This window comes from Oncorhynchus mykiss, chromosome 23 (assembly GCF_013265735.2).
Source record: "Oncorhynchus mykiss isolate Arlee chromosome 23, USDA_OmykA_1.1, whole genome shotgun sequence".
NCBI classification, from domain to species: Eukaryota; Metazoa; Chordata; class Actinopteri; order Salmoniformes; family Salmonidae; genus Oncorhynchus; species Oncorhynchus mykiss.
Genome location: NC_048587.1, coordinates 42,853,324 through 42,870,595, shown reverse-complemented (window position 1 = coordinate 42,870,595; position 17,272 = coordinate 42,853,324). Strand labels below are relative to the sequence as shown.

General features: G+C 41.5%; 1 protein-coding gene across 2 annotated transcripts in view; it reads right to left on the bottom strand.

Moving 5' to 3' along the window:
- map2k6 (mitogen-activated protein kinase kinase 6) overlaps positions 1–16,521 on the bottom strand; it is a 56,260-nt gene extending 39,739 nt beyond the window's left edge. The window contains exon 1 of one of the 2 annotated variants that reach the window (XM_036960499.1): positions 16,079–16,521. In XM_036960499.1, coding sequence (XP_036816394.1) covers positions 16,079–16,169 — 91 coding nt within the window. In that variant the 5' untranslated portion in view covers positions 16,170–16,521. The remainder of the gene's footprint in view (positions 1–16,078) is intronic. The other variant, XM_021581080.2, reaches the window with a different exon arrangement.
- Positions 16,522–17,272: the final 751 nt, after the last annotated feature.

The following is a 17,272-nucleotide window of genomic DNA, read 5'->3' as shown; positions in this document are numbered from 1 at the left end:
AGCGACTGCTGGTTCTGTGCACGATGCCAGAATGTACATGACCAGCGAACTCGAGACCCACCTGGAGACCAACCCACCCACTAATGTGGACATAATTGTCCCATTCAGAAACAGCTGCCACCTTCAAGATGAATAAAAGTGTTTCAAAATCAGGTCCACATTTTGACACATTGAGAGGGCGTTTGGGCTACTCAAGTGGCGGAGACTGCTGCACTTGTAAATGTTCCTTCTCAACAAAGTACTCCATGTGATTGCCAGTGCATGTGTTCTCCACAACTTGGTCCTGATCCATGAAGGATTCACCAAGGAAATACCAGTAGGCCACCATTGACCCCATCCCTGACAGGCAGGAATGCTGAAGAGAGATCCCGAACTAGCCCAGCTGAAGTGAGATCCCGAACTAGCCTAGCTGAAGAGAGAGATCCCGAACTAACCTAGCTGAAGAGAGAGATCCCGAACTAGCCTAGCTGAAGAGAGAGATCCCGAACTAGCCTAGCTGAAGAGAGAGATCCCGAACTAGCCTAGCTGAAGAGAGAGATCCCGAACTAGCCTAGTTGAAGAGGGAGAACCTGAACTGGCCTAGCTGAAGAGAGATCCCGAACTAGCCTAGCTGAAGAGGGAGAACCTGAACTAGCCTAGCTGAAGGAGAACTAAGCTCCAAAACACATTTACACTCACACCAGTTTATTTTGATACTATATTCCTCTTATTCGATTGAATGACAGGTTGTTGTAGTCCCAGCAGCAATTTTCCAACATCTAGTGGAAAGCCTTCCCAGAAGAGTGGAGGCTGTTTTTAGCAGCCAAAGGTGGACCAACTCCATATTAATGCACATGATTTTGGAATTAAATGTTCGACGAACAGATTTCCAAAATGTTAATTACTTGGAGCTGATTTGCTGGTGTTGTAACAGTATTTTGGTCCACGGACCGCCAGTTGGGAACCCCAGGTATAGTACATAACCATATTTGATCAATAAATTATTATTGGATTTCATGAGAATTTTTTGTGTGTGTTTGTGTGCAAGCACAAGTTAATTAACAAAGCCAGTTATTTATGTTTCCATTTTAATAAAACATGTTCCAAAACAATTAGTTATTAACAATTTCAGTTAAACATACAATCAAGGAAAATCTCAGGAGAATGTTATTAGTTGACAAATAAACAATAAATAAATCTATTTAGGCTACTGTTCTTTGAAATTCTGGAGAGCAGCGGTAAATTGTTTAAGAAAATAGTTTCTCTCACTCTGTGCTTGAAGTGTTTGTTTTGTTTCTTGAAGTGCAATGATACTGTCCAGTTTTGCCCTCGAGCATCTCTTCTGGTATTATTTTTGGATTGTTTGTAGGGAGTGGTGTTGGTATGAGGATTATAAGGTGTTGTATTAGAGAGAGAGGGTGACAGGGTGTCAGTGCTACTGTAGGTGTGGGTGACCGTAGGTGTGCTTCTGTGGGTGACCGTGTGAGAAAAGATGATATAATGACTGCAGGGGGTCACAGCATCCTCCATGAACTAGAACTCCCACTTTCTTCTCCCCTGACCAGTCTTCTGATGTCCATCAATGATGGCCTTGTACCTGTGTGACACAATATTTTGGCATCATGAGTGAACATTAACAACATTTCCATTTCAGTCAAAAGGGAGCATGCATTTTTATACTGGTCCCCCGTGGGAATGTGTTGCAACGCTACCAACTGAGCCACACTAAGGCAGTCTCTCTCTCTCTCTGGAAGTGAGAGAACAAGCTAGCAAAAGGAAAGAAAGAAGAGAAAGACAAAGAGGAGGTAGCTACATAACAACACACACACTTCGCATCGCACGTCTCCCATGTCACAGTATAACTTTTTCTCTTGAAGCATTAGAGCTACAATTTTCCCAGGCCTCATTCTTCTTGGTAACGGGGCTCTCATGTATTGATCAGAAGCATTACAGATGAGTAGGTCTAGTTAAATCCTGAAATAGAACAAAACAAACTTCAACAGTTTGCCTAGCTAAAGGTTAGTGAGTAAGCTAGCTAATGTTAGCCAGCTAAGCTTGCTAAGACGAGGCTGCTTGAGTTTCTAGTTAGCTAAGTAACCAAGCTAGTTACACTGCTAAAAACAAAAAACGTAAATTAACAAAGTTCAACATTTGTTCAATTGCAAGTTAATTGACAAAGTGCCTTTACTCACCCGTAGTGCTTCCGCTGTTCTTCATCTTCTACATTTTAATTTGCCACACAATACCTTTTCAAACTTTTTTATATGTTAGCTAGGGTTCGCAAACTTTTTCCCTTGTTGAACGCATCTCAGATGTGGCTCATGCAGTGGAATGTTTTTGTTGTTATTGATCAGTTGAATCAACAAATCACAGCACATGTTGATGGGTACACTTCCTGCTTTTACTACCTGGTTTTATTTCATGCTTTGCACCTATGGGTACACTTGCAATGGCTGAAAGTCCACCCATGGCTGTACATTCACAGGAGCGGAGAAAATGACACCGCAATCATTTAGCTGGCCAATTACATCATCCGAAATACCATTATGTCACAGCCCTACCCCCAACAGCACACATTTTGTTGGACCCCCGGGCAAAAACACCCGATTCAACTTGTCAAGGGCTTGATGATTAGTTGACAAGTGTGTGCTTGTCCGGGTCCACAAAAAAAAAAATATGCTGGGGGTATGGTTGCAAAGGGTCGGAAACTTTCCAGTAAATTTCCAGGATTTTTCCCGAAATTTTCCATGGGAAGTTAAGACCGGCAATTTTGCTTAAATTCATCAAAAAAGTTAAGCTAACAGTGAACCTTTTTTTGTGGGATACACATAAGGCAATTCTAGGTCTTGTGGCATATTTTGGTTAAACAATTCCCAATTCAATGGAATTGCAACCCTCTGCATGCACAGTGCATTCTTCCATCACATGTGCAGTACACTCTTCCATCACATGTACAGCTGATTCTGAAGATCTTGCACACTAATGAGATGCTATTGAGCCCACACTACTACACTGTCTGAGCCAAGGACTTCATGCTTCGACAAAAGTCCCTGTACTTCTATTCGAGGTGAAAATTATGAATCAGACACCTTATCAATAGCAACAACTTATGGTCCTCCTGGAATCAGAAGTTTTTTTTTTCAATGGAGGAACGTAGTCAGAGAAATGCTGATGAATGTCTTGCTCGAGCTGTGTATGCAACTGGTTCACCTCTGATGCTCACAGGCAATGTGTATTGGAAGAGATTTCTGAATGTTCTTCGCCCAGCATACACCCCTCCAACCAGACATGCTTCACCTACTTTTTTGCTGGATGCAGAGTTTAACAGCTTTCAAGTGAACGTCAAGCATATCATAGAGAATGCAGACTGTATTGCAATCATCTCTGATGGGTGGTCGAATGTTCGTGGGCAAGGAATAATTAACTACATCATCTCCACCCCTCAACCAGTACTCTACAAGAGCACAGACACAAGGGACAAAAGACACACCGGTCTCCACATTGCAGATGAACTGAAGGTAGTCATCAATGACCTTGGACCCCAGAAGGTATTTGCACTTATGACAGACAATGCTGCGAACATGAAGGCTGCTTGGTCTAAAGTGGAGGAGTCCGACCCTCACATCACACCCATTGGCTGTGCTGCTCATGCATTGAATCTGCTCCTCAATGACATCATGGCACTGAAAACAATGGATACACTCTACAAGAGAGCCAAGGAAATGGTTAGGTATGTGAAGGGTCATCAAGTTCTCACCAATTAAAGTAAGAAGAATAAGAGCACCACATTGAAGCTGCCCAGCAACACCCGTTGGGGTGGTGTTGTCATCATGTTTGACAGTCTCCTGGAGGGGAAGGAGTCTCTCCAAGAAATGGCCATATCACAGTCTGCCGATATGGACAGCCCCATCAAGAGGATCCTCCTGAATTATGTATTTTGGGAGAGTGGTAAGCAGCCTGAAACCTATAACAGTAGCCATTGCATGCACGGATTTAGGGAGACAATGTCATCCTGTCTGATTTTCAGACTCTGCTTGCAGATGTAAGAGAAGAAATCCGTACTGCCCTGCCCACTTCACTGTTTCTCCAAGCAGAGGAAACTGCAGTTCTGAAATACATCAAAAAGCGTGAAGACTTCTTTCTGAAGCCCATACACACCGCAGCGTGCATGTTGGACCCCAAGTATGCTGGCAAGAGCATCCTGTCTGGTGCAGAGATCAACAAGGCCTATGGTGTCATCACTACTGTGTCTCGCTACCTTCGCCTGGATGAGGGCAAGGTTCTTGGCAGTCTGGCGAAGTACACTTCCAAGCAAGGGCTTTGGGATGGAGATGCAATATGGCAATCTGCCACCTGGTGGAAGGGACTTTGTGGATCTGAGGCTCTTTCCCTTGTTGCATCCATCATCCTCCAAATCCCACCAACATCAGCCGCCTCAGAGCCAACTGGTTCCTGTTTGGGAAAACAAACACACACCAAAGCACAAAACAGGCTGACCAATACAAGGGTTGAAATATTGGTGGCCATCTGGGCAAATCTGAGGCTTTTTGAGCCTGACAACAAGCCATCCTCAACAAGGTTGGAAAGTGACAGTGAAGATGAGGCCTCCGTCTGATGTTCAAGAAGTGGATATTGAGGAGGTCCAGGGAGAAGACATGGAAGCCAACCAAAGCTTTAGTTTCTAGACTATACTTTTACAGATGTATGTTGAAAACATTTTTGGGAGATGCGATGGATCATTGGGGATCATATTCCCTTTTGTTGTTCAGTGAAATCATCCCATGTGAAAGGTCAACTCATTTAATTCAAGTTAAATTCGGAACTAAATTTTTTTTTTTTTTTTTTTCTATTGGAAGGATTGAATCATTTGCAGTTATGTCTATTTATGATAAGGTAAAATGTTTCTGTCTTCATATATGGTAAATATATCCAATTAAAAAACATCTACATTTAAACGCTATCAATATTAATTTGCATATATTCCTGATAATTCCCACAGAAAGTTTCCACTTCTGAATTTTCCCCAAAATGTGCAACCCTAGCTCTGATATAGGAACAATATCTTTAAGTTTGAAATGATTCCGTTTGATTAGAGAATGAATCTATGCGATTCTGTGCAATGCGATATGATACACTAACATTCGATGCATAAACACATTCATTTTCCATTCTAAATTCAAATCAAATCTGCTGCCGATGAAGTTCATGAGCTGGGCCTCTTTTTTTTTTTGCAATGAATATATAGCAGAAGTTTGGATTCCACCCCCATCGCAAAATCAAATGGTTTTTTTAACGTTTAGAAGTTTAGTGAGCTTATTTTCTCCTCCAGCTTTGGCCATCCATGCGCCTCGCAAAAGTGATTCCTCATTATCAAATTATCAACATTATCCTGTATATCATTAAAATGGCGCAAGAGATGAAGGCTGACGTTTTACGTGTCCCCAACCGGTTGTGTTTTTTTGTTCGTTAATTTGCGTTGTTTGTAACTTATTTTGTACATAATGTTGTGCTTACTGTCTTTTATGACCAAAAAATAACTTCTAGCCATCACGACCGCGATTACTCACTACGGACTAGCAGAATCCTCTTTTTCCTTTCATGACTTTGACGAGCCCGACATGAAGGATACACTGCTCCCTCGGGAACAGGCCCCGATCCCCATGATCTGCGTGAAGAGGCAGAGAAAGAAGGGCGAAGGTCGGGCTTCTGAGAATTCGTAGGCGATCGAATAAATCCCCACTTCCCTCCATTCTGCTAGCAAACCTGCAATCTTTGGACAATAAAATCGACAAGTTACACGGAAGATTAAACTACCAACAGGACATTAAAACTGATGGACGACGACAACATCAACATACAGTTGGCTGGTTATACGATGTACCGGCAAGATAGAACAGCGACATCTGGTAAGACAAGGGGTGGCGGTCTATGTATTTTTGTAAACAACAGCTGGTGCACGATATCTAAGGAAGTCTCGAGCTATTGCTCACCAGAGGTAGAGTATCTCATGATAAGCTGTAGACCACACTATCTACCTAGAGAGTTTTCATCTGTGTTCTTCGTAGCTGTTTACATACCACCATAGTCAGAGGCTGGCACTAAGACAGCATTGAATGAGCTGTATTCTGCCATAAGCAAGCAAGAAAACACTCACCCAGAGGCGGCGCTCCTAGTAGCAGGGGACTTTAAATGTAGGGAAACATAAATCCGTTTTACCAAATTTCTATCAGCGTGTTAAATGTGCAATCAGAGGGAAAAAAACTCCACCTTTACTGCACACACACAGAGACGCAAACATACCTCACCCTCGCCCTCCATTTGCTAAATCTGACCATAATTCTATCCTCCTGATTCCTGCTTACAAGCAAAAAATAGAGCAGGAAGCATCAGTGAGTAGATCAATAAAAAAGTGGTCAGATGAAGCAGATGCTAAGCTACAGGACTGTTTCACTATCACAGACTCCAATATGTTCCAGGTTTCCTCCGATGGCATTGAGGAGTACACCACATCAGCTATTGGCTTCCTCAACAACTGCATCGTTGACGTCATCCCCACAGTGACCGTACGTACAGTGCCTTGCGAAAGTATTCGGCCCCCTTGAACTTTGCGACCTTTTGCCACATTTCAGGCTTCAAACATAAAGATATAAAACTGTATTTTTATGTGAAGAATCAACAACAAGTGGGACACAATCATGAAGTGGAACGACATTTATTGGATATTTCAAACTTTTTTAACAAATCAAAAACTGAAAAATTGGGCGTGCAAAATTATTCAGCCCCCTTAAGTTAATACTTTGTAGCGCCACCTTTTGCTGCGATTACAGCTGTAAGTCGCTTGGGGTATGTCTCTATCAGTTTTGCACATCGAGAGACTGAATTCCTCCTCCCATTCCTCCTTGCAAAACAGCTCGAGCTCAGTGAGGTTGGATGGAGAGCATTTTTGAACAGCAGTTTTCAGTTCTTTCCGCAGATTCTCGATTGGATTCAGGTCTGGACTTTGACTTGGCCATTCTAACACCTGGATATGTTTATTTTTGAACCATTCTATTGTAGATTTTGCTTTATGTTTTGGATCATTGTCTTGTTGGAAGACAAATCTCCGTCCCAGTCTCAGGTCTTTTGCAGACTCCATCAGGTTTTCTTCCAGAATGGTCCTGTATTTGGCTCCATCCATCTTCCCATCAATTTTAACCATCTTCCCTGTCCCTGCTGAAGAAAATCAGGCCCAAACCATGATGCTGCCACCACCATGTTTGACAGTGGGGATGGTGTGTTCAGCTGTGTTGCTTTTACGCCAAACATAACGTTTTGCATTGTTGCCAAAAAGTTCAATTTTGGTTTCATCTGACCAGAGCACCTTCTTCCACATGTTTGGTGTGTCTCCCAGGTGGCTTGTGGCAAACTTTAAACGACACTTTTTATGGATATCTTTAAGAAATGGCTTTCTTCTTGCCACTCTTCCATAAAGGCCAGATTTGTGCAATATACGACTGATTGTTGTCCTATGGACAGAGTCTCCCACCTCAGCTGTAGATCTCTGCAGTTCATCCAGAGTGATCATGGGCCTCTTGGCTGCATCTCTGATCAGTCTTCTCCTTGTATGAGCTGAAAGTTTAGAGGGACGGCCAGGTCTTGGTAGATTTGCAGTGGTCTGATACTCCTTCCATTTCAATATTATCGCTTGCACAGTGCTCCTTAGGATGTTTAAAGCTTGGGAAATCTTTTTGTATCCAAATCCGGCTTTAAACTTCTTCACAACAGTATCTCTGACCTGCCTGGTGTGTTCCTTGTTCTTCATGATGCTCTCTGCGCTTTTAACGGACCTCTGAAACTATCACAGTGCAGGTGCATTTATACGGAGACTTGATTACACACAGGTGGATTGTATTTATCATCATTAGTCATTTAGGTCAACATTGGATCATTCAGAGATCCTCACTGAACTTCTGGAGAGAGTTTGCTGCACTGAAAGTAAAGGGGTTGAATAATTTTGCACGCCCAATTTTTCAGTTTTTGATTTGTTAAAAAAGTTTGAAATATCCAATAAATGTCGTTCCACTTCATGATTGTGTCCCACTTGTTGTTGATTCTTCACAAAAAAATACAGTTTTATATATTTATGTTTGAAGCCTGAAATGTGGCAAAAGGTCGCAAAGTTCAAGGGGGCCGAATACTTTCGCAAGGCACTGTACATACCCCAACCAGAAGTCATCGATTACAGGCAACATTCGCACTGAGCTAAAGGCTAGAGCTGCTGCTTTCAAGGAGCGGAAAGCTTATAAGAAAACCAGCTATGCCCTCCGATGAACCATCAAACAGGCAAAGCGTCAATACAGGACTATGATTGAACCGTACTACACCGGCTCTGGCGCTCGTCGGATGTGGCAGGGCTTGCAAACCATTACAGACTACAACTGGCAAGTGTCTTCACTGGCATTTTCAACCTCTCCCTGTCCGAGTCTGTAATACCAACATGTTTCAAGCAGACCACCATAGTGCCTGTGCCTAAGAACACTAAGGTAACCTGCCTAAATGACTACCGACCTGTAACACTCACATCTGTAGCAATGAAGTGCTTTGAAAGGCTGGTCATGGCTCACATCAACACCATTATCTCAGAAACCCTAGACCCACGCCAATTTGCAACCCGCCCCAGCAGACGATGCAACCTCCATTGCACTCCACACTGCCCTTTCCACCTGGACAAAAGTAACACCTATTTGAGAATGCTATTTATTGACTACAGCTCACCGTTCAACACCATAGTGACCTCAAAGCTCATCAATAAGCTAAGGACCCTAGTACTAAACACCTCCCTCTGCAACTGGATCCTGGACTTCCTGACGGTCCGTTCCCAGGTGGTAAGGGTAGGTAACAACACATCCGCCATGCTGATCCTCAACACAGGGGCCCCTCAGGGATGCGTGCTCAGTACCCTCCTGTACTCCCTGTTCACTCAGGCCTGCATGGCCAGGCACAATTCCAACACCATCATTAAGATTGCCGATGACAGTGGTAGGCCTGATTACCGACAAAGACGAGACAGCCTATAGGGAGGAGGTCAGAGACCTGGCCATGTGGTGCCAGGACAACAACCTCTCCCTCAACATGATCAAGACAAAGGAGATGATTGTGGACGACAGGAAAAATAATACAGAACATGCCCCCATTCTCATCGAAGGGGCTGCAGTGGAGCAGGTTGAGATCTTTAAGTTTCTTGGTGTCCACATCACCAACAAACTAAGACGGTCCAAGCACACCAAGACAATTGTGAAGAGGGCACGACAAAACCTATTCCCCATCAGGAGACTGAAAATATTTTGCATAGGTCTTCAGATCCTCAAAAGATTCTACAGCTGCACCATCGAGAGCATCCTGAACTAGAGGTTGACCGATTAATCGGCATGCCCGATTAGTTAGGGCCGATTTCAAGTCTTCATAACAATCAGTAATCTGCATTTTTGGACACAGATATTGCATTCCACAAGGAAACTGCGTGGCAGGCTGACTACCTGTTACGCGAGTGCAGCAAGGAGCCAAGGTAAGTTGCTAGCTAGCATTAAATGTATCTTACAAAAAACAATCAATCTTCTCATAATCCCTAGTTAACTACACATGGTTGATGATATTACTAGGTTTTTATTTATTTCACCTTTATTTAACCAGGTAGGCAAGTTGAGAACAAGTTCGCATTTACAACTGGCCAAGATAAAGCAAAGCAGTTCGACATGTATAACAACACAGAGTTACACATTGAGTAAAACAAACATACAGTCAATAATACAGTAGAAAAATAAGTCTATATACAATGTGAGCAAATGAGGTGAGATAAGGGAGGTAAAGGCAATAAATAGGCCATGGTGGCGAAGTAAATACAATATAGCAATTAAAACACTGGAATGGTAGATTTGACAGTAGATGAGTGTGCAAAGTAGAAGTAATGGGGTGCAAAGGAGCAAAATTAAAAAATGTTAAAAATACAGTAGGGGAAGAGGTAGTTGTTTGGGCTATTTATAGATGGGTTATGTCCAGGTGTGAGCTGCTCTGACAGCTGGTGCTTAAAGCTAGTGAGGGAGATAACCGTTTCTAGTTTCAGAGATTTTTGTAGTTCGTTCCAGTCATTGGCAGCAGAGAACTGGAAGGAGAGGCGGTCAAAGGAGGAATTGGCTTTGGGGGTGACAAATGAGATATACCTGCTGGAACGCGTTCTACGGGTGGGTACTGCTATGGTGACCAGCGAGCAGAGATAAAGCGGGACTTTACCTACCAGGGTCTTGTAGATGACCTGGAGCCAGTGGGTTTGTCGACGAGTATGAAGCGAGAGCATACAGGTCGCAGTGGTGGGAAGTATATGGTGTTTTGGTGACAAAACGGATGGCACTGTGATAGACCGCATCCAATTTGTTGAGTAGGGTGTTGGAGGCTATTTTGTAAATGACATCGACGAAGTCGAGGATCGGTAAGATGGTCAGTTTTACGAGGGTATGTTTGGCAGCATGGGTGAAGGATGCTTTGTTGCAAAATAGGAAGCCAATTCTAGATTTAACTTTGGATTGGAGATGTTTTATGTGAGTCTGGAAGGAGAGTTTACAGTCTAACCAGACACCTAGGTAATTGTAGTTAGGTTAACTAGCTTGCCCTGTGTTGCATATAATCAATGCGGTGCCTGTTAATTTATCATCGAATCACAGCCTACAAACGGGGATGATTTAAAAGCGCATTTGCGAAAAAAGCACAATCGTTTCACGAATGTACCTAACCATAAACATTAATGCTTTTCTTAAAATCAATACACAGAAGTATATTCTTTTAAACCTGCATATTTAGTTAAAAGTAATTAATGTTAGCAGGCAATAATAACTAGGGAAATTGTGTCACTTCTCTTGCGTTCATTGCACGCAGAGTCAGGGTATATGCAACAGTTTGGGCCGCCTTTGCGAACTAATATGCCAGAATTGTACATAATTATGACGTAACATTGAAGGTTGTGCAATGTAACAGCAATATTTAGACTTAGGGTTGCCACCCGTTCGATAAAATACGGAACGGTTCCGTATTTCACTGAAATAAACGTTTTGTTTTCAGAATTATAGTTTCCTGATTTTACCATATTAATGACCAATGGCTCGTATTTCTGTGTTTATTATATTATTATTAAGTCTATGATTTGATAGAGCAGTCTGACTGAGCGGTGGTAGGCGGCGGAAGGCTCATAAACATTCATTCAAACTTTACTGAGTTTGCCGGAAGCTCTTAGCAATGCTTGCATCAAAGCGCTGTTTATGACTTCAAGCCTATAAACTCATGAGATTAGGCTGGGATTAGGCTGGCAATACTAGTGTGCCTATTAGAACATCTAATAGTCAAAGGTATATGAAATCCAAATGGTATAGAGAGAATAGTCGACACGTCATAATTCCTATAATAACTACAAACTAAAACGTCTTAACTGGGAATATTGAAGAACTGGGAATATTGAACCACCAGCTTTCATATGTTCTCATGTTCTGAGCAAGGAACTTAAACATTAGCTTTTTTACATGGCACATATTGCACTTTTACTTTCTTCTCCAACACTGTGTTTTTGCATTATTTAAACCAAATTGAGCATGTTTCATTATTTATTTGAGACTAAATAGATTGTATGTATTATATTTAGTTATAAAAGTGTTCAAGTGTTCATTGTTCATTCAGTATTGTTGTAACTGTCATTATTACACTTATATATATATATATACATACATACATACATACATACATACATACACACATATATTACACACACACGTGTAAAAAAAAATAATAATAATAATAATTGTCCAATTAATTGGTATCTGCTTTTTTTGGTCCTCTAATAATCGGTATCTGCGTTGAAAAATCATAATCGGTCGACCTCTAATCCTGACTGGTTGCATCACTGCCTGGTATGGCAATTGCTCGGCCTCTGACCGCAAGGCACTATAGAGTGTGAACGGCCCAGTACATCACTGGGGCCAAGGATCCTGCCATCCAGGACCTCTATACCAGGCGGTGTTAGAGGAAGGCTCTAAAAATCGCCAGACTCTAGTCACCCTAGTCATAGACTTTTCTCTCTGCTACCGCACGGCAAGCAGTACCGGAGCTCCAAGTCTAGGTCCGAGAGGCTTCAGCTTCTATCCTCAAGCCATAGGACTCCTGAACATTGCCCCCCCCCCCCCTTTTACATCGCTGCTACTACTGTTATCATCTATGCATAGTCCCTTTAATATGTACATGTAGGTTGGCAAATTAGTTCGCAATGAGCCAGGCTGCCCAAACTGTTGCATATACCCTGACTCTGCTTGCAATGAACGCAAGAGAAGTGACACAATTACACCTGGTTAATATTGCCTGCTAACCTGGATTTCTTTTAGCTAAATATGCAGGTTTAAAAATATATACTTCTGTGTATTGATTTTAAGAAAGGCATTGGTGTTTATGGTTAGGTACAGTCGTCCAACGATTGTGCTTTTTTCACAAATGCGCTTTTGTTAAATCATTCCACAGCGTTGCATCGATTATATGCAAAGCAGGACACGCTAGATAAACGAGTAATATCATCAACCATGTGCAGTTATAACTATTGATTATGATTGATTGTTTTTTATAAGATAAGTTTAATGCTAGCTAGCAACTTACCTTGGCTTCTACTGCATTCGCGTAACAGGCAGGCTCCTTGTGGAGTGCAATGAGAGGCAGGTGGTTAGAGCGTTGGACTAGTTAACTGTAAGGTTGCAAGTTTGGGTCCCCCGAACTGACAAGGTGAAAATCTGTCGTTCTGCCCCTGAACGAGGCATAGACTATTGAAAATAAGAATGTGTTCTTAACTGACTTGCCTAGTTAAATAAAGGTGTAAAAAAAATAAAAATCGGCAAAATCGGCACCTAAAAACACCCATTTCCGATTGTTATGAAAACTTGAAATCGTCCCTAATTAATCGGCCATTCCGATTAATCGGTCGACCTCTAATATATATATTAGGAATGATGCATTTCGGAGAATCATTACATCACTAGTCAACAGTACTACTCCTAGTAGGAGTGGGAACTATGGACGGGATTCTTCAATTAAGTGTTTGTTGTCATTCAACGAGAGATGTCCAATTTAAATGCAAATGTTGAGAAATACTGCATCAAACATTCTTGTTAGATGTAAAATTGCACAACTAAGTCCTCCTCTGCAATTTTTTGAAATAAATTAATAACAGATCTTGATTTATCTTAAATTAATTCCAAATATTTGGAGGAAGTGTATACTGGCCATGTTGTTGCTACGGCATCGCAACAGTAATACTGCCGCATTTTTCATTTTTTTCCAGCGAAGGTCTTTTAAAGGGAGTATGCGAAGCACAGACGTTCACTTCACCTGGCGGTGTTCTGCTAGTAGCAAACCGAACCTATTACACGGTCGCTTTTAGGCAATCCCCCAACCAAACACTCACGCACAACCAGATATTGATTGTAGACAGCCTATGTCAATTAACCTCTCTGGGATATGTGGGACAGTAGCATCCCACCTGGCCAACATCCAGTGAACATGCAGAGCGCCAAATTCAAATAAACTACTATAAAAATTCATCTTTGATGAAATCACACATTCAATATACCAAATTAAAGCTACACTTGTGATTCCAGCCAACGTGTCAGATTTCAAAAATGCTTTACGGCGAAAGCAAACGATGCTATTATCTGAGGATAGCACCCCAGTAAACAAAGAGAGAAAAGCATATTTCAACCCTGCAGGCGCGATACAAAACGCAGAAATAAAAATATAATTCATGCCTTACCTTTGACAAGCTTCTTCTGTTGGCACTCCAATATGTCCCGTATTTCATCACAAATGGTCCTTTTGTTCAATTAATTATGTCGATATATATCCAAAATGTACATTTATTTGGCGCGTTTGATCCAACTTGTGCAACGTGACTACAAAATATCTCAAAAGTTACCTGTAAGCATTGTCCAAACATTTCAAACTACTTTTGTAATACAACTTTAGGTATTTTTTTACGTAAATAATCGATAAAATTGAAGACAGGATAAACAGAGTTCAATACAGGATGATAACAAAGTGTAGCGAGCATTTCTGGTCACGCGCCTCTATCTAACAGTACACTTCAAGTTACCCTCGTTCTGGATGGCCGTACTTCGTCATTACACAAAGGAAAAACCTCAACCAATTTCTAAAGACTGTTGACATCCAGTGGAAGCGATGGGAACTGCAAGCCCTTGCCTTAGAATTCTAGATTCCCAATGAAACCCCATTGAAAAGAGTGCCAAATAAGTTTTGTTATACTCACAGACATCATTCAAACAGTTTTAGAAACTTGAGAGTGTTTTCGATCCAAATCGACTAATAATATGCATATCCTGGCTTCTGAGCAGCAGGCCATTTACTTTGGACACGCTTTTCATCCGGAAGTGAAAATACTGCCCCCTGTCCCAAAGAAGTTAAATAACATCTCCCAGGATTTTCTACCTGCAGCAAACCTAGTGAATAATGCTGGAAATACTGGTCCCCCCAGAAAAATGTAATGGCCCTAACTAGAAGGAATATGGTGCCCTTTGTGACACATCCGATAATTGTACTCCTGGCTATGCTAATCTTATTTGAATCATATACTGTACATTTTTTCTCCTTGATGATCTGTCAAAATTCATGTTCACCCCAGCAGTGAAGGCTAATGAGGGAAGGCCGACTCATAAAAACTTCTGGATTTATAGAAGTAATAAAACAATTAGGCATGTGGTGTGAAAACACTCCAAGACTTTCAAAGATGCAAATGCTGTCTGAGAAGATTAGATCAGGGGTGTAAAACTAATTCCATGGAGTGCCCAGAGTCTGCTGGTTTCTCTTTTAATGTGTGTCCAATGGAAACCAAGACCACCAGGTGAGGGGAACTCCTAATTAATCAGTGACCAGTATTCATTAAATCAGTAATCATTCATTAACCAAGTACAAGGGAGCAGCGCACACCTGCAGACACTCATCCCTCCATAGAATACATTTGACACCTGTGGATTCATTAGGTCAGTAGAAATGCATTCCAGAGGGTTATAGAAGTTGGTTCTGATTATTGTCTCTAGGCATACTCTTGTGCAGTGGTCTTGAGAGAATTCCCTTACAAAAAAAGATGGCTGTTTTGAAACTTTAGTAAAAGTGCAGTAACTGCAGTCAACTGATATTTTGGACACAGTAATTTTTGCTATGGCGTAACACTGCAATAACAAAAAACGTATTTTGGAAGCAGTATTTGCAGCATACTGCAATCTGTTTTCGTAAGGGAAAGCTGTTAGAGCTGACATAAAATATTCTACTAGCTACTTACTGACTGTGAAAAGGACATTTTTGCTTGGAGACTCGTATTTTAATAGCATATTGCCCTGTTCCTTTGGCTGTTTGCATCAGTAGACGTTCACACAGCAGATCTAAATTTAGCTTTTTATTTGTTGAAATGTCTAAATTATTTATTACTGCAGGAACAAAGCTCAGTCACAAGGACGAGGCGTCCCAATAATTTTCCATTGCGCACCACTGACAGTGAAAACAAAACCGTAACAAGAAGAAAATGGTTAGAGTAACTTGTGTGATTTTCAAAAATCCGTTTGAACTGAACTTGACCTGGCTACAACGCATGCACAATACTGTACGCACAGTTCGCAGTTAATGGATGCACCTTGTGTGAAAGTGCAAATGCAGTGCAATACATGTATTTGATGCATTACCTTGCACATGCAACATCTCGTCGAAATGTGTATGGATAGTGCATGCTTTAAAGGCGTTGCAATGTTATGTCTGCAGTGTGTTGCTGACTATGACATGTTGCTGACTGTATGACAGTTATATCTACGCTATAACATCTCTGGTACAAGAGGACTGCAAATACCGTAAAAATGAGCAATGATTGTTAGACAGCATCGTCTTACCAGGAACTCTGCAAAAGAAAATATCTAAACAGGAAATGCTGACCCTTTTAACGAATCAAACTTTAAAATGCCTTGACTATATCCAACCTGCAGACAATGCAGAGCTGATTGCATATCACTATTTTTGCACAGATCGCATGTAATATTCTTACCTCCCTTTGGCTGAGACATTTCCCCAGTACTTTGATCGGGGGGAGGGGAAGCACAAAAGACTTTGCCTTCTTTCTCACTCCCTCCCTCCATCGCCTTCGCACGGGAGCTTGCTTCAGCGGCTTGCTTTGCAATAAAGATGCAAAATACAAGCAGCGATCTTTATGCACTTGGAGCCTTTTTGCGTTTGAACCGTGTGTGTCGTGCAAAGAGCAATATTACAATTGCACACCTTGCAAAACGGTCTGGAAATTGGTAATTTTGCAATTGTATCGCAAAGAATTCTCAGCGGCACTTAAATAATGGGCTACGGCTGGCAGCTGAAAGATACTCATTTCGATCAGACAGTGCGAGCCAGCGACGGAAGAGGAAGCGAGACATGCCACTCTCTGTTTTTTTGTTTTTTTAGTTCAATGAAAGTCGATGAACTAAGTAGACCAGACCCAGCTGAGACGCACCATGTTATGTAGACCGGCACTGACAGTTTTTTTTTTATGGTAAAATGCCTGAGTGAACTGTCTTCATTTATCCACCATCTTTGGTGTGAGCCATTGGCCTATGGTTTGTGCTATGGGGGATCATTGGGACGTCCCTACCCTAACCATTTTTTTACCTGAATCCTTACCTTAACCATTTAAATGTCAACTTCAATGGGGGGTAGGGACGTCCCAAGGATTCCAGATATCAAGAACCATTGGCGTGCTTTACAAACGTTCTAACTGCTTGGGCAAAAGGATTGTGGGAACTGTAGTCAATTATGTAGTTATGCATACTGTATTACAGCATTATATTACTTTACTGCAGTATCTGAGTATGGCTATGTGTGATAAATGATCAGCATGTTTTCTCTGGCTGCTATATTAAACTTTATATAGCTATAGTGCTGTGAAAAAGTATTTTCCCCCTTTCTAATTTTCTCTACTTTAGCATATTTTTTATACTGAATTTGACCAGATCCTCAACCAAAACCTAATATTAGATAACGGGAACCTGAGTGAACAAATAATACAACAGTTACGTACTTATTTCATTTATTTCCTAAACAAAGTTATGCAATACCTAATGGCCCTATGTGTAACAGTAATTGCTCCCTTACACTCAACTGGTTGTGCCACCTTTAGCAACAATGACTCCAACCAAACACTTCCTATAGTTGTTGATCAGTCTCTCACGTCGCTGTGGAGGAATTTTGACCC